We start from the raw sequence: 20,766 nt of genomic DNA on the forward strand, positions 1-20,766 counted from the left end.
CTGATAGTGCTGGACATCTATCGGTGGCGTGCCAGTTTGTAAGGCTGGGCCCACTTTAGGTGGGTCAAGAGGAGGGCAGAGGGCATTCTAAGCTGAGGGGTGGGAAGGAGCAGAGGTGAGAGGGGCTGAACTAGGCCAGGACACCCAGAGGCGGAAAGTCTGTGCCCAAGACAGAGGGGAGGCAGGAGTGGGAGCGGGCCCTGGCATCCATACTCATTTTCTCCCTGTCCCCACGCTCACCGCTCCCTCTGCATGGCCCAGGAGGCACTCTCTGGTCCCACCTGCTCTCCCAGGCGCACCCCCGACATTCTGGGCTCAGCTCTGGCTCTACCCAGGAGAGGATGAAGGCTCAGCTCAACCCCCACCTCAACCTCCTGACCCCAGCGAGGCTCCCCTCAGGCCATACCCCTGGCCAGGACAGAATCGCCCTGGAGCCTCCTAGGACTTCTCCAAGCCTTCCCCTAGCTGGGGAGGCCCCATCCACCAGACCCCAGAGGGAGGCTGAAGGTGAACCCACAGCCAGGACCAGCACCTCTGGCTCCTCGGACCTTCCAAAGGCCCCAGGTGGCCACCTGCACCTTCAAGCTAGGCGGGCTGGCCAGAACTCAGATGCTGGGCCCCCTCGGGGGCTCACTTGGGTTCCTGAGGCGGCCGGCCCGGTGCTAGGGGGCTGTGGCCGAGGCATGGATCAGAGCTGCCTGTCAGCAGATGAGGCCGGCCGGGGCTGTGGCAGGGCCACCTGGAGTGTGAGAGAGGAGCAGGTGAAGCAGTGGGCGGCAGAGATGCTGGTAGCGCTGGAGGCACTGCACGAGCAGGGGGTGCTGTGCCGGGACCTCCACCCCGGGAACCTGCTCCTGGACCAGGCAGGTAGGTGCCTTCCCCGCCCCCCAGGGGGGCGGCCCCCAAAGCCTCCAGGCAGAGGACAAGAGATCCCCAAAGTCGAGCGGACCTCTAAGGTTGTCTGCTCCTCCCTGGCCCCAACGAGCCTTTCAGTGGGCCTAGGCTGGAGTCTGTTGGCCGAGGCTCCTGGGAGTACCCTGTGGGCTCTGTGGGCCTCAGAGTGCTGTGCCCCTGTGGAGGGTGCTGTGCCTCTGCCAAGGTTCTGTCCAGCAAGGCCATTGGCTCCCACCGCATGACTGTTGGGGGAAGCCCTGCAACCCCCTCCCCTGTATCAGCTGTCCTCAATCTTTGTCCCCTCCTTTTTCCTCCCACACACTGGAGGTCACATCCGGCTCACATATTTTGGCCAGTGGTCAGAAGTGGAGCCCCAGTGCTGCGGGGAGGCCGTGGACAATCTCTACAGCGCCCCAGGCAAGAAGGGGGAGGCCAGGGTGGGGGCCCTAGCACCTGGGTGCCTTTGTGTGGGTTGCACCCAGAGTCTGAGGATGACAGAGGGGGTGGGTGGTGTCTGGGTAGGCTGAGGAGAATGGAAGAGGCCCTTTTAGGTGAGGCTGGGACACCTGTGTTCTTGTTCCCACAGAGGTGGGTGGGATTTCCGAGCTGACGGAAGCCTGTGACTGGTGGAGCTTTGGGTCTCTACTGTATGAACTGCTGACGGGAATGGTGAGTGGCTGGGCTGGGTGTAGTGCCCTGGTGGGTGCCACTGAGTGTGGGATGGGACAGGCTTAGTCCATCCAGCCAGTCTGGGCAGAGACTGCCTGGCTGTCCTACCAGCACAACTGCCCCCGAAGCCAGGGACACACTTAGCACTCCCAACACATTAGTTGGCTATAGCTAAGGAGACTGTCAACTTCTATGAATGAGAGTAGAGTGGGATGGTCAGGGAAGGTTTCTGCCAGAGAGCCTGGGCCCAGGTGGTGTCAGATTTGGAGGAAGCGCAGAATGTGACACAGCCCTTCTTCCCTGGAAGGCTGTTCAATCATCCTGAGCCCACTGTTCACTCCTCCCACCCATGACCTCGTGGGCTGTCACCCCCAGACCTTAGCTGGAGGATGGGAGAGAGGGGCTCTTTCACCCACGCAAGCAGCTGCCCTGTCCAGCCTGGCTCAACCAAGAGCTCAAAAGATGCCCCTGCAAACACTCTGGGAACCTGTGTTTGCAGGTTGCAATCAGAGCAGGCACTCTTGGGAACAGTTGATGGCTCTGCCTTCTGTCCTCCCCACTCATGAGCTGAGCACCGCAACTGAGGCCAGTTATGTAGGCAGCAAGGGGGAGGCCAAACTGCATTTGAACAGGAAATAGCCGGAATGGATGCAGCGTGAACTGAAGTCCAGAGCTGACCAGTCCATCCAGGCTCCCTCCTGCTTTCGTCCCATGGCACAGGGCCCTGAGAGTCCTGGCTGCAGTTTCCCCCAGAGTGGCTCTCTTTCCTATCTCCTCCCACCTCTCCAGCCCAGAGCTCTTGGCCTTCTTCCTGGGGGTTCCTGGAAACTCATACTTCCCTCCAGACAGACCCTCTGCTCCCCAAAGCTGTGCCTTTCTGGGGTGTGGAGAGGTTCTATTTTCTTTTATTGCCACACCCCTGCCTTGGCCCCGATGGTAGCATGCCATGGCCTGCTGCCAAATGAATAGCCCATGTGGATTTTTAAAATAAGGAGACAAGTTCCATCACTGTTCCCAAGAGTGCCTGCCCTGATTGCAAGCCAGGATAGTTGCTTCTAGCAAGCTTGGAGCCAAGAGACCTAGGTTCAAACCCTGAACTCAGCACAAGTCCCTTTACCTCTCTGGGCCTGTTTCTTGCCTTTTGTGGATAACGTAAAGGCACTGCTTAGCCATCAGGCACTGTGTCTGGCTGTAGCAACTATCATTATTGTCGTCATCCTCATGGGATGTGACATGGGGAAAAAAAAAATCCTGGCTGCCACTGGAGTGTAGACAGTCCTGGGGTTGCCTCCTCAGAGGCCCTTCCCTGTGTCCTCCCAGGCACTGTCCCAGAGCCACCCTTCAGGAATCCAGGCCCACACCCAGCTCCAGCTGCCCGAGTGGCTCAGTCGCCCAGCGGCCTCTCTGCTAACTGAGGTGAGGTGTAGCCCAGCCAGAGGAAGCAGCTGCCTAGCCTGAGGAAGGTGCTGGGAGGGGCGCAGAACTGTGTCTGAACCACGTGTGCTTTGTGCCCAGTGTCTGATGTGGGTGCAGAGCGCAGTAGGGTCAACACATTTCTATATGTTGGTGGCCAACCATCACCAATGTCCCCAGGATAAAATGGGGGTTCCATGGGCCAGGCTGCCAGGGAGCAGGCCCCCTAGGGGCCATAGTGGTTGGAGTCCCTGGAGGTCACCCCATGCCTTGGCAGCCGGAGTGGCCCAGCTGACTGGGCCTCTCTCTGCAGCTGCTGCAGTTCGAGCCTACCCGGCGCCTGGGCATGGGAGAAGGTGGTGTCAGCAAACTCAAGTCCCATCCCTTTTTCAGTACCATCCAGTGGAGCAAACTGGTGGGGTAAGAGGGCAGAGCGGGTGACGGAAGCAGCTGGCCTGGTCTGGATTGCCTCTCTTCCTTGCCTGACACCCAACCCAGGGCTGGCCCTCTATCAGTGGGCTTTGGGCGAGGAATGGAGGGCACTGTCTGTCCTGCTGGGCTCCCACTGGGGCCTCAGAATTATGGTCACCACCCAGGAAGGGCCAGCTCCTAGAAAAGCTGGAGGTGGGGGCAGTCAAGGCTTGCCCTGCTAAGCAGCTTGAACCTTCCACCCATCAGTCAACAGACCCGTTGAGCATGCGGACTCACCATGTTAAAGGTTGCCTTCTGTGGCACTGGCGCTGAGCTGTTGACCACCTGCTGCACCCTACTGTGAGGTTCTGTGACTCACTCACTGCCATGTTGTGCCCCACTCAGGACATCTCTGGAGACTCATCTCAGGACACTGGCCCACTGGCTCAGTGGACCCAAACCACTGTCCTGGCTAGTCCTCTTAGTCACACAGCAAGTAGGCCTCTTCCACCAGAAGCCGTTCCTGCAGCTGGGAAGGCCCAGAAGCAGGAATGCCATCTGTTGTGTGGGGAAGGATGAGGCAGGGGACAGGATGACCCCCCCCGCATTCCTGACTATGCCCCCTATCTTGTGATTTCAGACTTGGGAGAGCAAAAGGGAGGGAAAGAAAATAAGAGGAATGGGGGGAGGAAGGAATGCACGGCTCTGCCCCTTACAGCAAGTCTGAAGCCAGAATCAAGAGTCCTCCTCCCCAGTGGGCCCATCTGTGTGGGGGAAGGGGAACAGCCTGCCCCAGGGGTGCAAGAGGACAGCAATTCAGCCTCCAGGCCAAAGCAGCTGAGACAAGGTGTGTCCATCAGGACTCCCTCTCAGGCCTTGGCTGTTTACTATGTCACTGCCTACTGTGACTTCATGCCCTTTTGGGATAAGAAACCACAAAACGCATGGAACAACTATCCATGGCTCTTAGCCAGAAATATCTTGCTTCTGGTCTCTGAAAAACCACTGCTTCACTGCTTCCAACCACTGCTTCACGAAGCACAAGTCACTTCTGGAACTTCTGTGCTTCATCCACCCAAAGCTACACATCTGACACTTTGTTGGGCCCTGAGTTTAGAATACTGTGGGTCCCAGCTCTTACAGTCAACCTCCTTTTGATAAAATGGGGCAAGTAATGCCTATTTTGCAGGTTTACCAGATAAATTAAAGCTTCTAACACCAAGTCCTGTTCTTCCTTTCATTCAACCTAATTTGTTTTTCTATCTACTAGAGCTCTAGTTCTACTCTCTGGTACCCACTTCCCTCCTGTGACAGACCTTCACAGAGGGATGGTCTCACTGCAAGAGAGCTCAGCAGACAGGGACTCTGGAAAGACAAGGCTGTGTTTAAGCCTGGAATCCATCACACCTGCCACCTGCAGTCTAGGTTAGCTGTCCACCCTGTACACTCACCCTCACTGACCACTGCTCCTAGGTCATCAACCCTCACCTGTTCATGTGTGCCCAAGATGCCTTGGGCATCTTGGTCCACAAGGCAATCAAATCCAAATGAAATGAGATGCCCCCGCTCCTCCCAAATCCATCACTGAAATAATGTAAGCCCTCACAAAAAATGCAAGTCTACTGGTGTTTTGAAAGGGCTTCACAAAGATGGTGACCCCAAATTCTCTAGAGTATAGCTTGACAGTTTCAAGGAAGCTGGGGCACTAAGAGACTATGATGCTTTATGGAAACTAAAAAAAAAAAAAAAAATTCCTAAGCCCCCCCAACCATCTGTATGGACCCCTTGTCTCAGTCAAGGGTATTCCAAAGTTAACCTGAAAAGCTAGTTCGGGCCATGGTGGGAAGAGGGAGCCAGCCATGCCTCATTATACTCCCCTCCCTTTTGGAATTACTGTTAAAACAGGCTCCTTAAGTCTGATGAGAAGCATTTACATTTTCTCTGAAGCCTGCTGGCTGGAGGCTTCATCTGCAGCCTCCACAACCCCTTATTGTAACCCAGACATTCCTTTCTATTGATTCCAGGTCTTTAGATAATAACTCTTTCAACCAATTGCCAATCAGAAAATCTTTGATTCTGCCGATGACAACACGCCCAGGCCTTGAGCTGTCCTGCCTCTCCAGACCAAACCACTGTACATCTTACATGTACTGACTGGTGTCTCATGTCTCCCTAAAATGTATTAAGTGTATAAAACTAAGCTGTAGCCAGACCACCCTGGACACATGTTCTCAGGATCTCCTGAAAGTTGTGTCACAGGCCATCAGTCACATTTGGCTCAGAATAAATCTCTTCAAATATTTTACAGAGGTTGACTCTTTGGCAACACTTTCCTGGCTGGCAGTCAGGGTTCTACCTTCTGTCGAATTAGGACAGTGTTAACTTCCACATAAGGGATTTCTGATTTCACAAGATAAGCAACAGGACCTTGAGTGGCTTTCAGTAATTTCAGTGCAACAGTGCTGGGGACTTGTACCACCTCAGCAGCCAAAAGGAACACAGATACAGGAACCCTGTTTGAGAACATCTGCCCTTTAATTTGCATTTAAAATCAGTTTCTTTAAATACTTTACAAGTTCTGAATAGTGAAGACAGAGTAGTAGATGCTGCAGGCACTCAGTATTGGCTCCCACCCCTTCCCCCCTCCCCCACCCCCAGGCCTCACTTCTTGGCTCAAGATACAAAAGGGCACTCTCTACTGGCCCTGGTGTCAAATGTCAGCAGCCTCAGGCCTGGATGCAGTTGGATACAAAGCCATTAATCCCAGTGGCTCCAAGGAATTCCAATGATCGTGCCCAGATCCACGGGCAACACACCTTAGAAATTACCTCATCCATTTCACCACTATGTACTAACACCCTCAGGGTGGTTTCCTACCCCAGTCCACGTCCTCCAGATCTGCGTCCTGCAGAGGAAGAGACAAGGGCCCGCTATAACGCAGGAAGGAACAAAAACTGCCTCCTCAGCCCAGGTGCTTACAGCAACTTAATTGAAAAGCTCAAGGCAATCTGAGTCAGTCTAGAGGAGACCTCCCTTCCCTAGTCTCTACCAGGCTCTGGTCCTTCCTCGGGACCACGCTCGGTCCCACTGCCATTATGTGCTAGAATCTGCTCTAAGAACAAGGTGCTAGAATGAGGCCCAGCAACCAGCAAAGAGTTTGGAAAGGGTTGCTACAGCCCCAGCTGTGTGAGATTGTGCCAAGACGAGTCTTCTTGGTGTCAGCCTATGATGGAGAGCGTGAGGGCAGGCCTGGGCTCTCCTTCTGTGATGACTACAACGCGTGACCTCAGGGGACCTCTGCCCTCTCCTCCCACTCACACGCCCAGATCCCCTGGCCTGTGCTTCCTGGAAGAGGTAGAAGAGGCATCTTGAAGTCAATGACAACGGAGAATGAAGGTGCCACTGAAGAAGCAAAGCAGCACCTCTTTGCCTGTGTTCAATCACTCCACACAAGTGGAATCAAGGGAGAATGTGCACAGCCAGGACAGAGGCTGCTCTGAGCTTGGAAGGCACAGCATCCTCCTAGAAGTCTCTGCAGAACAAACTTTCAAAAGATAGGAACTTAATCACATGGTCCCCGGGGGTTTCTCTATAGTATACCAGCACTAGGGAGAAGCAAAATCATCTTTGCAGAGAGCTGATGGAAGAAAGGCAGGAATAAGAATGAGCATCCATTAAGGCTCTCTCTCTCAAGCCTAAGGAATTAAGATAGTCGAGGGTATGAAACAGGTGCAGAGAGAGAGAGCCTGGCAGGAACACCAAGAAAAGACCTGTGACTGCTGGTTACATAGTGCTCTGCTTCCTTGCTTGAGGCCAATAGCATGTGCCTGCCTGTCACCAGGCTAACCCGGGACCCATGAGGGTACAGGGAGAAGACTGGTTTTCAGTTCCTGCATGATCAACTTGTAGAGTGTGTGGGTCCCTCCTAAAGATCCAGGAGGAGGACCCTGGGATCCTCTACCGCTGCCTTGATTTTGCGGAGGAAAGTCACAGCCTCTCTGCCATCAATCAGCCGGTGATCATAGGTCAGTGCCACATACATCATGGGCCGCACCTCTACCTACAGAAAGGAAAGGTAAATAGGTTTGTCTCCAGCAAGCCACAGCCAGTCTCACTAAAGGAGGAGATTTAGCACAGCCCATAACAAAGTTCCTAATTCCAGAGCCTTTCCTAACTGATGTTGCCTCTGCATATTTACAGTATTTTCAAAGACCAGGCCTTACCCTCAATGCAACGCTTCCCCACTCAGAAACAAAGTTTGCCAAGAAAACTGTCTTCTCACAACTGCCTTTTATTTTTTAAAAACATACTCTGCCCTCTAACGCATCTGCTGCCTACAAGGAAAGTTTTCCCTTCAGTTCTGGCTGCCTGTACTTGCTTCTCTCTGGGGTTAGAATTAAAAAAAAAAAAAAATTAAGCTGGGGTCTACAAATTCTGGAATTGTATGTGTAGTTGGGTGTATGGGCATTTCCCAGGAAGATCTACAGATTGTGGTTTCACACAGGAGTCAGTAACTCAAAAGGATTCTAAACACAGGAGTTCCCAGAAAGCTTTTTGATACCAACGTATCTTCTAAGGGCCAGCTCAAGCCCCTTTTAATACTTAATTCTCTGAACTCCCGGGAAATTTCCAAGCTTTATCATACAACTTGGCAGCTCACAGACTGACATGCATAATTGTCATCTGTTTCCCAGGGGCAAGGGACCACGTCTCCAACTATATCCCCCACTCCATAGAAGCAAACAAGAAGCAAACAAGCCGCCTCAGCTCAGTGGTTCTCAAACTTGAATATGCATCAGGATCATCTGCACTTCTTCTTTAAGTCTGGGATGGGGTCTAAGAATATGCATCTCTAAAAAGGTCCCAGATGATGCTGATCCAGACCACAATTTGATAATCAGTGCCTCAGCTATTAGAAACTAAGAAATGGAACTTAGGCCTGAAATTATTGTTAATGTTTTACATTTAGCATTTAATTGAATTTCCCTTTCATCAAGACCTAGCCACTAGGACCTTAGAAATGACGGTTCCTACCTTGCCTCCTACAGCCACTGGCCTGTCAAAGATGCCATGCATCCCCAGGATGGCAGACTGAGGGGGGTTGATAATGGGTGTTCCAAAGAGCGAGCCAAAAACGCCTCCATTGCTAATGGTGAAGGTACCGCCATCCATATCTTCAATGGCAAGTTCATTCTTTCGGGCCTAAAAACAGATTTCATCATTGAACTATTAAGCCAACCCAGCTTCCTTCACCTAAAGTCAGTCCATAATCCCAGCACTTTGGGAGGCTGAGGCAGGAGGAATGCTTGAGGCCAGGAGTTCAAGGCCAACCTGGGCAACACAGCGAGACCCCCATCTCTATAAAAAACTTAAGAATTAGCCAGGCATAGTGGTGCACACCTGTAGTCCCAGCTACTCAGGAGGCTGAGGCAGGAGAATTGCTTGAGCCCAGGAGTGCAAGGCTGCAGTAAGCTATGACTCTACCACTCTACTCCAGCCTGGGCAACACAGCGAGACCCTGCCTCTAAAAACAAGCGAAGGAAGTCCAGAAAGCTTGTATCATGAGATCGATGGCACAAGCGCTAGCTTCCATGTGACAGTTGTTTGGCTGAGGTGTCTATGACCAGTGCTCCACCACAGAAAAGGCACAATTTCATATAGTTGAAGACTTCAAAGATGATCTTTTCTAGCAGGTCTCATCTGATGAGATTTCAGTTACCAGAGCATGGTAAACTCCACCAGATATACAAAATACTTAGCTCTCATGGGCCACTGCTTTTCTCTGGGGCTATGCACTTGACTTTCCATGAGCACTGCTTGCTGGTGAGCCCAGCCTTCCGAAGGCTCTCTTCCCTCACCTGCTCAGCAGCTTGTATACATCTTTCTACTTTACCTTCTCTCCCAGTTCAGTGATGGTCCGTTCAATATCTGCATAATTCATAGCTTCCACATTCCTGATGACTGGAACCACCAGACCCTGAAGGGGATGAAGAGCTGTTTTCAGTTGCAAATTAATAGTACCCTTTATAGTTAACAACTCTCTTGATTCAACCAGTGGTATCCCCTCCCTAGAATACCTTCATTACTCAATGTGATTAACAGAAAATCTTAAGATAAAAGAATGTGGGCCGGGCGCGGTGTAGCTCATGCCTGTAATCCCAGCACTTTGGGAGGCCGAGGCGGGTGGATCACAAGATCAGGAGATCGAGACCATCCTAGCTAACACGGTGAAACCCCGTCTCTACTAAAAATACAAAAATTAGCTGGGCGTGGTGGCGGGCGCCTGCAGTCCCAGCTACTCAGGAGGCTGAGGCAGGAGAATGGCGTGAACCCGGGAGGCAGAGCTTGCAGTGAGCCGAGATCGTGTCACTGCCCTTCAGCCTGGGTGACAGAACAAGACTACGTCTCAAAAAAAAAAAAAAAAAAAAAAGACAATGTGGCATGGTTTAAAAGAAAAAAAGGTTACTTTTACTAACTCTCTTCTAAAAATACAGAATTAAAGAAATGATTTCTCTTGTGTGATCTCCTTCACACAGATAAGGTGAGGGTCTAAGACCAACATTCCCCACCTCCTGCCCCAACATACCCGTGGGGTGGCCACTGCAACACTGATGTCAATATAATCCCTATACACCACCTCTTTGGTTGCATCGTCAATCACTATGAGAGAGAAAATACATGTTACATACAACTCCCCAGGAAGGTCAAGACTAATGAGGTAATATGTGCATTAACAGAGTAAAAATCTGCAGAGCTTGATACAGTGTGGGCTGACCAACCACCATGAACACCATTGCATTACGCATGACAGCTGGCATTCCACTTACTCCCATCCCAACCAAGTAGAGTATCTCCCAAGTCCCCTGACTGAGCCTGGGCATAGGAGCATCCATTTCTTTGGCAGCCCTAAGAAGGGCTCAACACACTGGCTTACATAGGATAGGTATGCACTAAATTCTCATTAAGTAGCTCTATTCAAGCCCTCCTTTAGCAGAGAATGACTAGGGTTAACAAATGTTCCAAAAAAGGGCAAATTAGCAAAGGAAAAGGGATATAGAGATACTACCCATTCTCTGCTTCCAACTCTCAACAAGAGGAAGAGGGGAGATCCAACAGTAAGCGGGGTGATCTGGCTTTGAAATATGCTACCTCAAGAGATGGCAAACCAGCATCTGAAAATGTACACCTAGCACTAATGGGAAAATAAAGGCTTGGGAATCATTTCCACAGAAGGTCCATGTTGTATTGTTAGATAAGACATCCAGAGGAAGCATGTAACATGAAAAAGAGGCCACGAGAACTTTTGAGAGCCACCTACATGTGTGGGCAAGCAGAAGGGGGCCACTGAAAAAGATAGAGCCAGTCAGGGAGGCATGAGAAGAATGGGAAAAACAAGAAGAGGTATACATTTGGGCAGAACAAAGATGGCCTGCTACCTCCCTAGAGCACCACTCAACGGGAGGGACTAGGGCTTCTACTTCTAGACCTTTAGGGCCCCTGACACTGCTGAGGATGGCAAAAGTATCACTGCCCCCTCTCCAATCTCCCAAGGAACAGAGAAGTGTGTCAACAGGAAAACAAAGTGCTTGTTAGGTCAACACTACAATGACGTAGGTAAGTAAAAAGGAAAGAAAATAAGCACCAGGTCCATGAGAGGCCAAGCCCAAGCTCCCAGTGAGGCCCATCGACCTAAGATCGAAGGTCAGTCAGGAGCCTACACCAAGTGTGGAAGTCAGGCCCCAAGATAACAGGGCCTGTGGAGCTAGGGGAGGGGAGGAAGCCAGAACACGCACTTCCACCTTGACAGGAGACAGCCTGGAGAGCTGGGCTATCCCAGAACTGCCTGCTGCCTGAGCAGCTGCCAAGCTGTACACTGGGAGGAGAAACTGTTCTACCCAGCTGGTGGGGAGAAAGTAATCATGATGCTGCTTTAGGAAGGTGAACCAAGAAATCCCTGGGGAAGATACTGATATTTCTATAGGTAGCAAATAAAAAGCCTTGGTCTGTTGGTCCTCTGCATGTGGGAACAGGTCTGCGCTCATACACGTACCTCCCAGGACCTCTACAATTGTGGCCACAAGCAACTCACCTGCATTTACAACAGGCTGTTCCTGCAAGGCAAAAGCTGAGGCCTTCACAAATGCCGACATGAAGCCTAGTTTGAGGTTATGTTTCTTCAAAAAAGCCTCTTTGTGCCGAGCCCTCATCTCCTGGATGTTACTGTGAAAAACATTACAAAACAAACTGACCACAAAGCCTGCATTTTGACTTCACACAGGTTTCTCACTCCATATACACAATTAGGTGAGAGCTTTTCCCTCACTCTGGACCATTACCTTAGTTCAAGTTTTGAAATAGTCTACCTGAGGTTAACACAATAACTCTGTTCTTTTACAAAGAAATATAAAGGAATCAGGCCCAATCTGTCTTTAAGGTGGGTTGAGCTCTTTACAGGGCTCCTTCATGGTCTAGAAGTCACAGATTTCAGTGACACATCATATGAACAAGAGATCACACAGCATACCAACATCCTTGCCCTGAATAACTGAGCTATCCATCCTGAAAAAAAATGTTTTAAAGTATAAACAAAATCTACAAAATAAGCAATATTCTTTTTATTTCTTGTTAGAATACAAAAAAAAAACCACACCAAATCCGAGTATAACTCCCATGTGATATTCCTCCTATCTCTTGTAGTGGAGACTAAAATAAACACCTCATGGGTACATGAGGCTCCATGTGGGAAAAAGCAGTCATGACTATGCATGGAAGGGTATAACTCAGTGTTCTTTCAGGCTCACGGAAAGTCATATCCATTCTTCATCTTTCCAGAGTTAACAGTTCCATCCACTTATTCTTTCAAACAGGTACTAACACCTACTACATGTGAGGGTCAGGGCCAGGTACCAAGATACAAAGCTAATTAAGACATAGTTCTTGCCCTTAAGATTAGTTTAATGGCTGTGATTTCCTTGGTATTTAGAAAAGTGGCAACTTGTGGTTTAGGCTGGTCCCCTTCAGATTAAGCAGCAAGTCTTCTGAAAAGCCTTTACAACATGAACAGCCTTTATTCTTTTGGGACTGGTTTTTTTCAATGACACATTGCAGAGTTAGTGGGAAATGGCTTTCCCATCACTTTGCTGCAGAAACCTCAGTATTTATCGGAATGCAGTAATGCAGTTCTACGATGAAAATTGAATTTAACTTTATCTCAGGGCCAAATGCTCAGTTCTCCCTTTCTCCCTCTAATGGCCTAATTCAACATTAGCATGAAAGGTAAGATGTGGTACAATTTTAACAGCCCCCTTCAGATCTTTTGTTTTTGAAAAAGGAAGTTTTTCCAAGGGGGACTGATTGGGTTTAAAATGCTTGTTTTCCTGATTCTAACCTTATTTAGTGCTAGGATTACCACTGTAAAGACATTACTGGTTCCCAAGACACAAGAGCTGCAGAAGAGGGAAAGAGATGTGATAAACATCTCTGCTCTCAAACCTGCCCAAATGTTATTGTCTGGTCATTAAGTAGTTTTCTATTTCAGAGCTCTGCCCTTGGAGGCAAAGGCTGGGACAATAGAGGAAGGGAGAAGGTCTCAGAAAGGTCCCTTATGGGTTAGCTGATCAGCACAAGACCCAGAGGGCACTCAATCTAAACCAAATTAGGCTGCAGCAAGACTGCAGGCCATTGTTAAGTGACACCTTGATTAGCTGCTGAAAGGAGATCCAGCTATTATGCTTACTTTCCAATCAAAGCTGTTGGGCCAACTGCATCTTTCAGGGCCACAAATATTTACATGTTTTGTCTTAAGAAATTGGGTAGAATTTCAAAGTCCAATTCAATTTGTGTACAATTTGGCCCTAATGCACTGAAACATAAGCTGCAGCCTTTGTGATTTATCAGTCAAGGTCCTTCCCCTACATCCTATGAACAAGAGAGAAATCTTTGGCTTGAATGTCATCGAGTCTCTTCAGAAAGTTTCCCAACAGAATGGATGACATCTAGTAAAACAGGTCACAGAGCCCTACTCTGAACAATGCCACAGCACACTATCAAGAAAACACTCCCTTCTCCCTATTTTTCAAACCCTTTCCAAAGAAAAGCAAATTTCTCTAATGAAAAGTAGATTCGCAGACTAAACCCTCAGGACAAAAAGAAACAAAGAGATGACCTGAGACTTGATTTGCTTCCTGAATTAAATATAAACTCCTACCCTGGCATTCAAAACATTCTGAAACAAGGATCCAACCTTCTTTACCATTCTTTGCTATACAAAATCCTCACAACAGAAATGATTTTTGACAATTTCTCAAATGTGTCTTCTACTTTCCCATCTCATGGTCTATACTGTTAACATCGTCAGGAATGACCTTTCTCCACAAGGCTGACAAAATGCTAGTCATTCTTGAAGACTTGTTTAAAAATTCTTTTTTGGCCAGGCATGGTGGCTCATGCCTGTAATCCCAGTTGGAGACCAAAGCAGGAGGATAGCTTGACCCTAGAAGTTCGGGAGACCAGCCTGGGCAACACAGCGAGACCTTGTCTCTACAAAAACTAAAAAAATTGGCCAAGCCTGGTGGCACACGCCTGTGTTCCTAGTGGTCCCAGCCATTTGGGAGGCTGAGGCAGGAGGATCACTTGAGCCTCCCAAGTAGCTGAGACTATAGGTCCACGCCACCATACATAATTTTTTTTTTTTTTTTTTTTTGAGACACAGTCTCACTCTGTTGCCCAGGCTGGAGTGCAGTGACACGGTATCAGCCACTGCAACCTCCTCCTGGGTTCAAGCAATTCTTGTGCCTCAGCCTTCCAAGTAGCTGGGATTACAGGCATGCACCACCATGCCTGGGTAATTTTTGTATTTTTAGTAGAGGCAGAGTTTCACCATGTTGGCCAGGCTGGTCTCGAACTCCTGGCCTCATGTGATCCACCTACCTCAGCCTCCTAAAGTGTTGCGATTACAAGTGCAAGCCACCGCACCCAGCCCTCATTTGGCTAATTTTAAAATTTTATGTAGAGACAGTATACATGTTGCCCAGGCTGGTTTCCAACTCCTGAGCTCAAGCGATCCTCCTTCCTCACCCTCCCAAAGCTGTGGGATTATAGACACGAGCCATGGTGCTCAGCCTGTATCTCCACTGAATTCCACAGTACAGTACTCTGTATACAGTACGCACTCAAAACATGTTTGTCAAATTTCTCTTCCTGACAGTGCTGATACTTGGAACACATCGAAATCTTGAAGAAAACAGGTAAGTCAACAATTAGCTCACTACAGAAATGGGCATACCTAGTGAATTAGTACCTTTGGTTAACATTCTAATGTTATTTAAAAACACAACTTGTTTTCCATTTCACCATCAAAGCTGGGTAAAATGAAAGACAAGCCCAGCCTATCTTTGCCTTTTCATCTACTCGATTCTGAATCACTTAGGAAAATATGTAAGTGATGGGCTCAAACGATCCTCCCATCTCAGCCCCCTAAGTAGCTGGGGCTACAAGTGTGCACCACCACACCTGGCTAATTTTTGTATTTTTTGTAGAGGTGGGGTTTCGCCTTGTTACCCAGCTGGTCTTGAACTCCTGGACTCAAGCAATCCGCCTGCCTTGGCCTCCCAAAGTGCCAGGATTACAGGTGTGAGCCCCTACACCTAGCCAAGGCTAAGGTTAAGGTCATGGAGGAGGCAGGCATAGTATCAGGAAAGCCAATTAGAGAAGAAGCCAGTGGGTCACTCTGTGAAAGTTAACAATAAACAGGCCAGGCGCGGTGGCTCATGCCTGTAATCCCAGCACTTTGGGAGGCCGAGGCGGGCAGATCACGAGGTCAGGAGATCGAGACCATCCTGGCTAACATGGTGAAACCCCGTCTCTACTAAAAAAATACAAAAAATTAGCCAGGCGTGGTGGGGGGCGCCTGTAGTCCCAGCTACTCTGGAGGCTGAGGCAGGAGAATGGCGTGAACTTGGGAGGTGGAGCTTGCAGTGAGCCGAGATTGCGCCACTGCACTCCAGCCTGGGAGACAGCAAGACTCCATCTCAAAAAACAAAAACAAAAACAAACAAAAAACAATAAACAAATAAATACCTCTTCCCTGACAAGTTAGTTTTAGAATCAGCACTAGATAAGGACTGGGGCAAGTTCGTGTTCTCTAAGAAAAAAGGGTCTAGGGGATAAGAGGAACTAGAGACACTACCTCATGTCAATCTCATTAAAAGTTGTCAGCATTGCACAAGTATTCTGGGCCTCCTTCAGACGCTGAGCAATGCGCTGCCGCATCCTGTTCATTTTCTCCTGAAAGCGAAAGTGGAACAAGCATTGACAATCTGATCTCTCTGGGTCAAGCATTCCCCGTGTAGTCAGAAAGAACACGGCTTGCCATTAGTGGATGGCCAAGGACTACAGTATCTAAGTATAAGAGCTCCAGGCTTCCCTTTCCTGTGGTGGCCCTTTCTCCTCCAAGCAAAAACATGCAAACACAGGCCAAAACTACTCACTCAGATGTGCCTAAAGCTTGACCAAGAATGAAGGCTCAGAAACAGTGATTTAAAAACCAAAACCCATTTATGAAAGAATGCAGTGTAGTGTAGTCTAGCCAACATAAGAATCATAAGAAAAAGGGCACTTTCTATTGATAAAGACTTGCATGAGAATAGCTATTTGTGGAACAGAACCTCATGAGCAACAAACTTTCGAGGCTATCATATTTTATGACCATACTTCCTTGAGGTTTTATGTCTGCACCTGACAGCTATTGCTACTGAGTATTATCCCTTAGCTACAGCTAAGTATCCCGGAAGTATAGGAATAGAGCTCACTAAACCACCTCTCTGAAGTGTGTGACATCGTGGGACGAAGGGGGTGAGTTACTAAGCTACCACCCCCTACAAATATTTAACTTACCCAAGGCTTTCACTGGTAGCATAATATAGTAGGAAAACCACTGAACAAGTGTTCAGAAGACCTCAGGTTCTAGTCCTATCATTTGATGGTTATATGACTATGAAGAAGTTATACCCTAAACTCCCTTTGTCAAGGTTGAGGGAATGAGCTGCCAGCCATTCACAGGGAGGCACCACCACACCCATACTCCACTAATCTCAACACTGCCCCCTGCCTCTTTCCTGGAAGTGGTCCTCAGAGGCTTACCCGATGTTCTGAACGCAGACCTTTGCCAGCTCCTGGCTCAGCTAGTGGCAGGGCAGCAGTGGGTTTTACTGCAGACACTGAAAATGAGAAGAGGATAAAGGTGTATCAGACAAAGAAACATCTGAGTTTGTGCCAGTGCTTTCATATGTACTGTTACTTAATATTCAAGATATTCTGAGGTATATTAGTATCACTCCAACTTCACAGATGAACAATCTGTTCAGATAAATTAAGTGACTAGCCTAAAGACACACAGCTAGTAACAGAAAGCTGAGATGCAAAGCAGGCCTTCGGATACAAATTCTAGAATTCTTTCTACAAAGCAGCCAACCTGGCCTGTTCGGAACCATCATCAGTCTTAGAGTTTACCCTGTGAGGGAACATATTAGACGAGATGTTCTCCCACATGACAAGTGGGAGTTGGAAGCCTACCAGGTTTGCCAGAAGGAGGTTGTGAGGGCGAGGGCACCAGTGGCATCTGAGTGGGTATGGGTGCTGCAGGGGGAGGAACTGCTGCTGCTGTAGGTTCTGCTTTTGGGGCTGCAGCAGCAGGAGCTTCAGCCGGCTTGGCCTTAGCAGGAGCAGCTGAAAAACAAGAAAAGTATATGCCACTGGTACTGTCTGAAATGAGAAGCAACCAAGCAAAATTTAGTGGCAAAAACTCTAGCTCCAATCAAGTAACAAATGTCTACTGGGTATCGGCAATACGCAAAGCACTATGAGACACACACACAATGACATAAGGCACTATTCTCTAGTCCTCAGGGTCCCTAAATGTCCATCGGATAACTGGCTCAATTTAGCTCCCTTCCCAATTTCATAGGTTTCTACTGAATAAATTCAGCAAGTACTTTCAAAGCACCTATCAAGTCCAAGAAAATGTAAACTTCCAAGGGAAAAAAAAAAACACCTAGGCAATTTAAAATATTGAAATGCATACATAAACATAATATATACTAATTACTGATACTCTCCATCCTCTATTTTAACATTATATATGCAAGAATACTATTAAAAAATAGGCTGGGCGCAGTTGCTCATGCCTGTAATCCCACGATTACAGGCCAGGGGATTACTCCCCTTGGGAAGCCAAGGCAGGCGGATCACAAGGTCAACAGACCAAAACCATCCTGGCCAACATGGTGAAACCCCGTCCCTACTAAAAATACAAAAATTAGCTGGGCGTGGTGGCATGCGCCCATAGTCCCAGCTACTCGGCAGGCTGAGGCAGGAGAATCACTTGAACTCCGGAGGCAGAGGTTGTAGTGAATCAAGGTTAGGCCACTGCACTCCAGCCTGGCGACAGAGTGAAACTCCGTCTCAAAAAATAAAATAGTCATCGAGGGTTGACTTAGGCTTAAGAAAGCGCTTCATCCAGGATGACTCATAAATCACTGAGGTGGCCAAGTAATAATCTCACAACTTTAAATGAAATGTTTCTGTTTTTCACCCATCTGGACATTATATCCAGGGTTAGTGCTAAAACAAACTTCTGCAACAGGAAGACTATCCTTATTTCCCAGCCTTCTACCATACATGTTTTCAACTCTGAGCTTCTGGTCTTGCCTGACTAACCTCAATCATGTGGTCTATCTGCCTTATTAGTGTAACAATGAAAAAGAAATAGACTTTTGTGACTCGTTGGTCTACAGATACGATTCTCACTTAGGAAAAAGAAATAGACTTTTTAGTGGTTATAAAATTTAACTAAGAGTCAGATGAAGTTATTAATCTCTAATCCTATCAGGTCCAGTACAAATTTATTTCTCATTTCTTCCCAAAAGAAATACCAACCCTTCCTAGAGATATGAGAGAATAGATGTGAAAAGAAACAACACTGAATTCCCCATAAAAGACAATGAGCATTTCCTTTGAGCATTATGTCAGTGCTCAAAAAGTTTTGAAGCATTTCAGATTTTGGATTTTTCAGTTTTGGGGCATTTCAGATTTTGAATTTTCAGATTAGGTATGCTCAATCTGTATATCTATAAGAAAAGGTCCAGTTTCTCAGCTCCTGCTAAAAAACACCCATGGAAAGAACAGAGTATAAGGTTTATTTTTTAAAAAATAAACTTTTCTTTTAGAATTTGACATTTAAAGTTCACACTACATATAAATTTACCCCTTATTCCCTCAACTAAGGGCAGCTGGAATGACAGAGTCTTTGACATATCAGGGAATTAGCACATTATGCTCAGTCCCAATCCCAAGAGGGAACACTGGAGACTTTGACCACCAGGAGAACTTCTTTACCACCAGTTTTCCTGAGCGTGAAAAGTGGAGTGCCTCCTTCGACTTTTCCCCCATCAGGTACCAAAAGAGCTTCAATCACGCCATTTGCTGGTGATGGAACCTGCACAGATGTCTGGAAGAAGAAGACAGATGGAGGAAGTCCAAATGTTTATCCAGCATTAGAAAATTAGCTGTATAGAATCTCCAATGAAGCTGGGCACGGTGGCTCATGCCTGTAGTCCCAGCACATTGGGAGGCCAAGGCAGGCAGATCACTTAAGGTCAGGAGTTCAAGACCAGCCTGGCCAACATGGTGAAACCCCATCTCTACTAAAAACTACAAAAATGTAATCCCAGCTACTTGGGAGGCTGAGGCACGAGAATTGCTTGAACCTGGCAGGTGGAGCCGATATCGCACCATTGCACTCCAGCCTGGGTGATAAAGCAAAACGCTGTCTCAAAACAACAACAACAACAACAACAAATCTCCAGTGAGTCACAAAGCTGCAACACAATATATAAGGCCCTGCACACAAACATCTAAGGCCACAATTTCAGAGCAAGGGTGATAACAAGCCATCGCTATTGTGAAGATTCACTCTTTCTGTCCTTTCTCAGAAACAATCAGGCAATATTCAGTTAATAGGTTTCCAAGTGATACAGGAAAAACTGCAAACAGCTCATTTACCCTGCCCACCCCCTCACCACATACTACAAGACTAAAGCTACTAAATGAAGTACATAGTACACACACAGCAAACAATTTAAAGTTAAATGCAGGTCAGGGGCGGTGGCTCATGCCTGTAATCCCAACACTTTGGGAGGCCGAGGCGAGCAGATCACCTGAGGTCAGGAGTTTGAGACCAGCCTGGCAAAACCCTGTCTCTACAAAAAATACAAAAATTAGCCGAGTGTGGTAGCATGTGCCTGTAAGCCCAGCTACTAGGGAGGCTAAGGCAGGAGAATCGCTTGAACCCAGGAGGAGGAGGTTGCAGTGAGCTGAGATCAGGCCATTGCACTCCAGCCTGGGCAACAGAGCAAGTCTATGTCTTAAAAAAAAAAAAAAAAAAAAAAGTTAAATGTAAAAAGTTTTTTTTTTAATTGAACGAATCCAATAATTTTACAACTGACGTTAGAGCTAGTTAAAAATTATCTCTAAACAATGGTTAAGTCCCTGTTTCTTTCATTAGGTTAACTAAGGGAAGCCCATGAAAAACCGGTACGAATATAAGATAAGCCTACCTTGTCAGTTTCAATCTCACAAACCACTTCATCTTCTGCAACTGTGTCTCCAACAGCTGAAAAGACAATCAAAGGCTACAAGGCTACCTGTTAGCGGGGAGCCTCCAATAGCCACAAAACCCATTTTGGCAGGTATGTTACAAGAACCCTTTCCTACAGGGCCAGCAGAAAGTACATATGTAAAGAAAAGGGCACAGCTATAAATTCTACAACTATCCTGGGGGGAGGGGAGAATTTTAGATAGCACTTAAACTTAAGAAGTGAGACGAGCCAGGCGCAGTGGCTCACTCAGTGGCTCAGGCCTGTAATCCCAACACTTTGTGGCAGGCTGAGGTGGGCAGATCACCTAAGGTCAGGAGTTTGAGACCAGCCTGACCAACATGGTGAAACCCCATCTCTACTAAAAATACAAAAAACTTAGCCAGGCATGGTGGTGGGCACCTGTAATCCCAGCTATCTGGGAGGCTGAGGCAGGAGAATCACTTGAACCTGGGAGGCAGAGGCTGCAGTGAGACGAGATCATACCACTGCACTCCAGGCTGGGAACAGAGCAAGACTCTGTCTGAAAAAAAAAAAAAAAAAGAGGAAATTAAACTAAATCTTACCTTTCTCCCACCTGACATCTCCCTCTGTGACAGATTCTGCAAACGCTGGGGTTTTGACTGTAACCAAGTCATCCTCTAGGAAAAATGCAAAAAAGAAAATCACAAGTAGTTCATTTTTCCTTTTTAATATTTTTCTTTAATTAAACTCAATCAATTGTTGC

At 47.8% G+C, this 20,766-nt stretch overlaps 2 protein-coding genes across 18 annotated transcripts in view; one reads left to right on the plus strand and one right to left on the minus strand.

Annotated features, from left to right (window-relative positions):
• Positions 1-6,931, plus strand: part of RPS6KL1 (ribosomal protein S6 kinase like 1) — a 19,822-nt gene extending 12,891 nt beyond the window's left edge. For 6 of the 17 annotated variants that reach the window (XM_030802634.1, XM_030802639.1, XM_030802642.1 and 3 more), the window contains 6 exons: positions 262-867; positions 1,222-1,311; positions 1,481-1,563; positions 2,884-2,979; positions 3,290-3,396; positions 4,702-5,138. In XM_030802634.1, coding sequence (XP_030658494.1) covers positions 262-867; positions 1,222-1,311; positions 1,481-1,563; positions 2,884-2,979; positions 3,290-3,396; positions 4,702-4,975 — 1,256 coding nt within the window. In that variant the 3' untranslated portion in view covers positions 4,976-5,138. Of the gene's footprint in view, positions 1-261; positions 868-1,221; positions 1,312-1,480; positions 1,564-2,883; positions 2,985-3,289; positions 4,610-4,657; positions 5,139-5,411 lie in introns of those variants that run through there. The other 11 variants (XM_030802637.1, XM_030802643.1, XM_030802641.1 and 8 more) reach the window with 11 other exon arrangements.
• Positions 5,904-20,766, minus strand: part of DLST (dihydrolipoamide S-succinyltransferase) — a 22,153-nt gene continuing 7,290 nt past the window's right edge. Inside the window, exons 5-15 of the mRNA XM_003260759.4 lie at positions 20,606-20,680; positions 20,001-20,056; positions 18,781-18,892; positions 16,960-17,112; positions 16,528-16,604; positions 15,575-15,672; positions 11,477-11,607; positions 9,974-10,047; positions 9,281-9,364; positions 8,422-8,589; positions 5,904-7,447 (exon numbers count right to left, since the gene is read on the minus strand). Coding sequence (XP_003260807.1) covers positions 7,313-7,447; positions 8,422-8,589; positions 9,281-9,364; positions 9,974-10,047; positions 11,477-11,607; positions 15,575-15,672; positions 16,528-16,604; positions 16,960-17,112; positions 18,781-18,892; positions 20,001-20,056; positions 20,606-20,680 — 1,163 coding nt within the window. The 3' untranslated portion in view covers positions 5,904-7,312. The remainder of the gene's footprint in view (positions 7,448-8,421; positions 8,590-9,280; positions 9,365-9,973; positions 10,048-11,476; positions 11,608-15,574; positions 15,673-16,527; positions 16,605-16,959; positions 17,113-18,780; positions 18,893-20,000; positions 20,057-20,605; positions 20,681-20,766) is intronic.

This window comes from Nomascus leucogenys, chromosome 22a (assembly GCF_006542625.1).
Source record: "Nomascus leucogenys isolate Asia chromosome 22a, Asia_NLE_v1, whole genome shotgun sequence".
Taxonomy (NCBI): Eukaryota; Metazoa; Chordata; class Mammalia; order Primates; family Hylobatidae; genus Nomascus; species Nomascus leucogenys.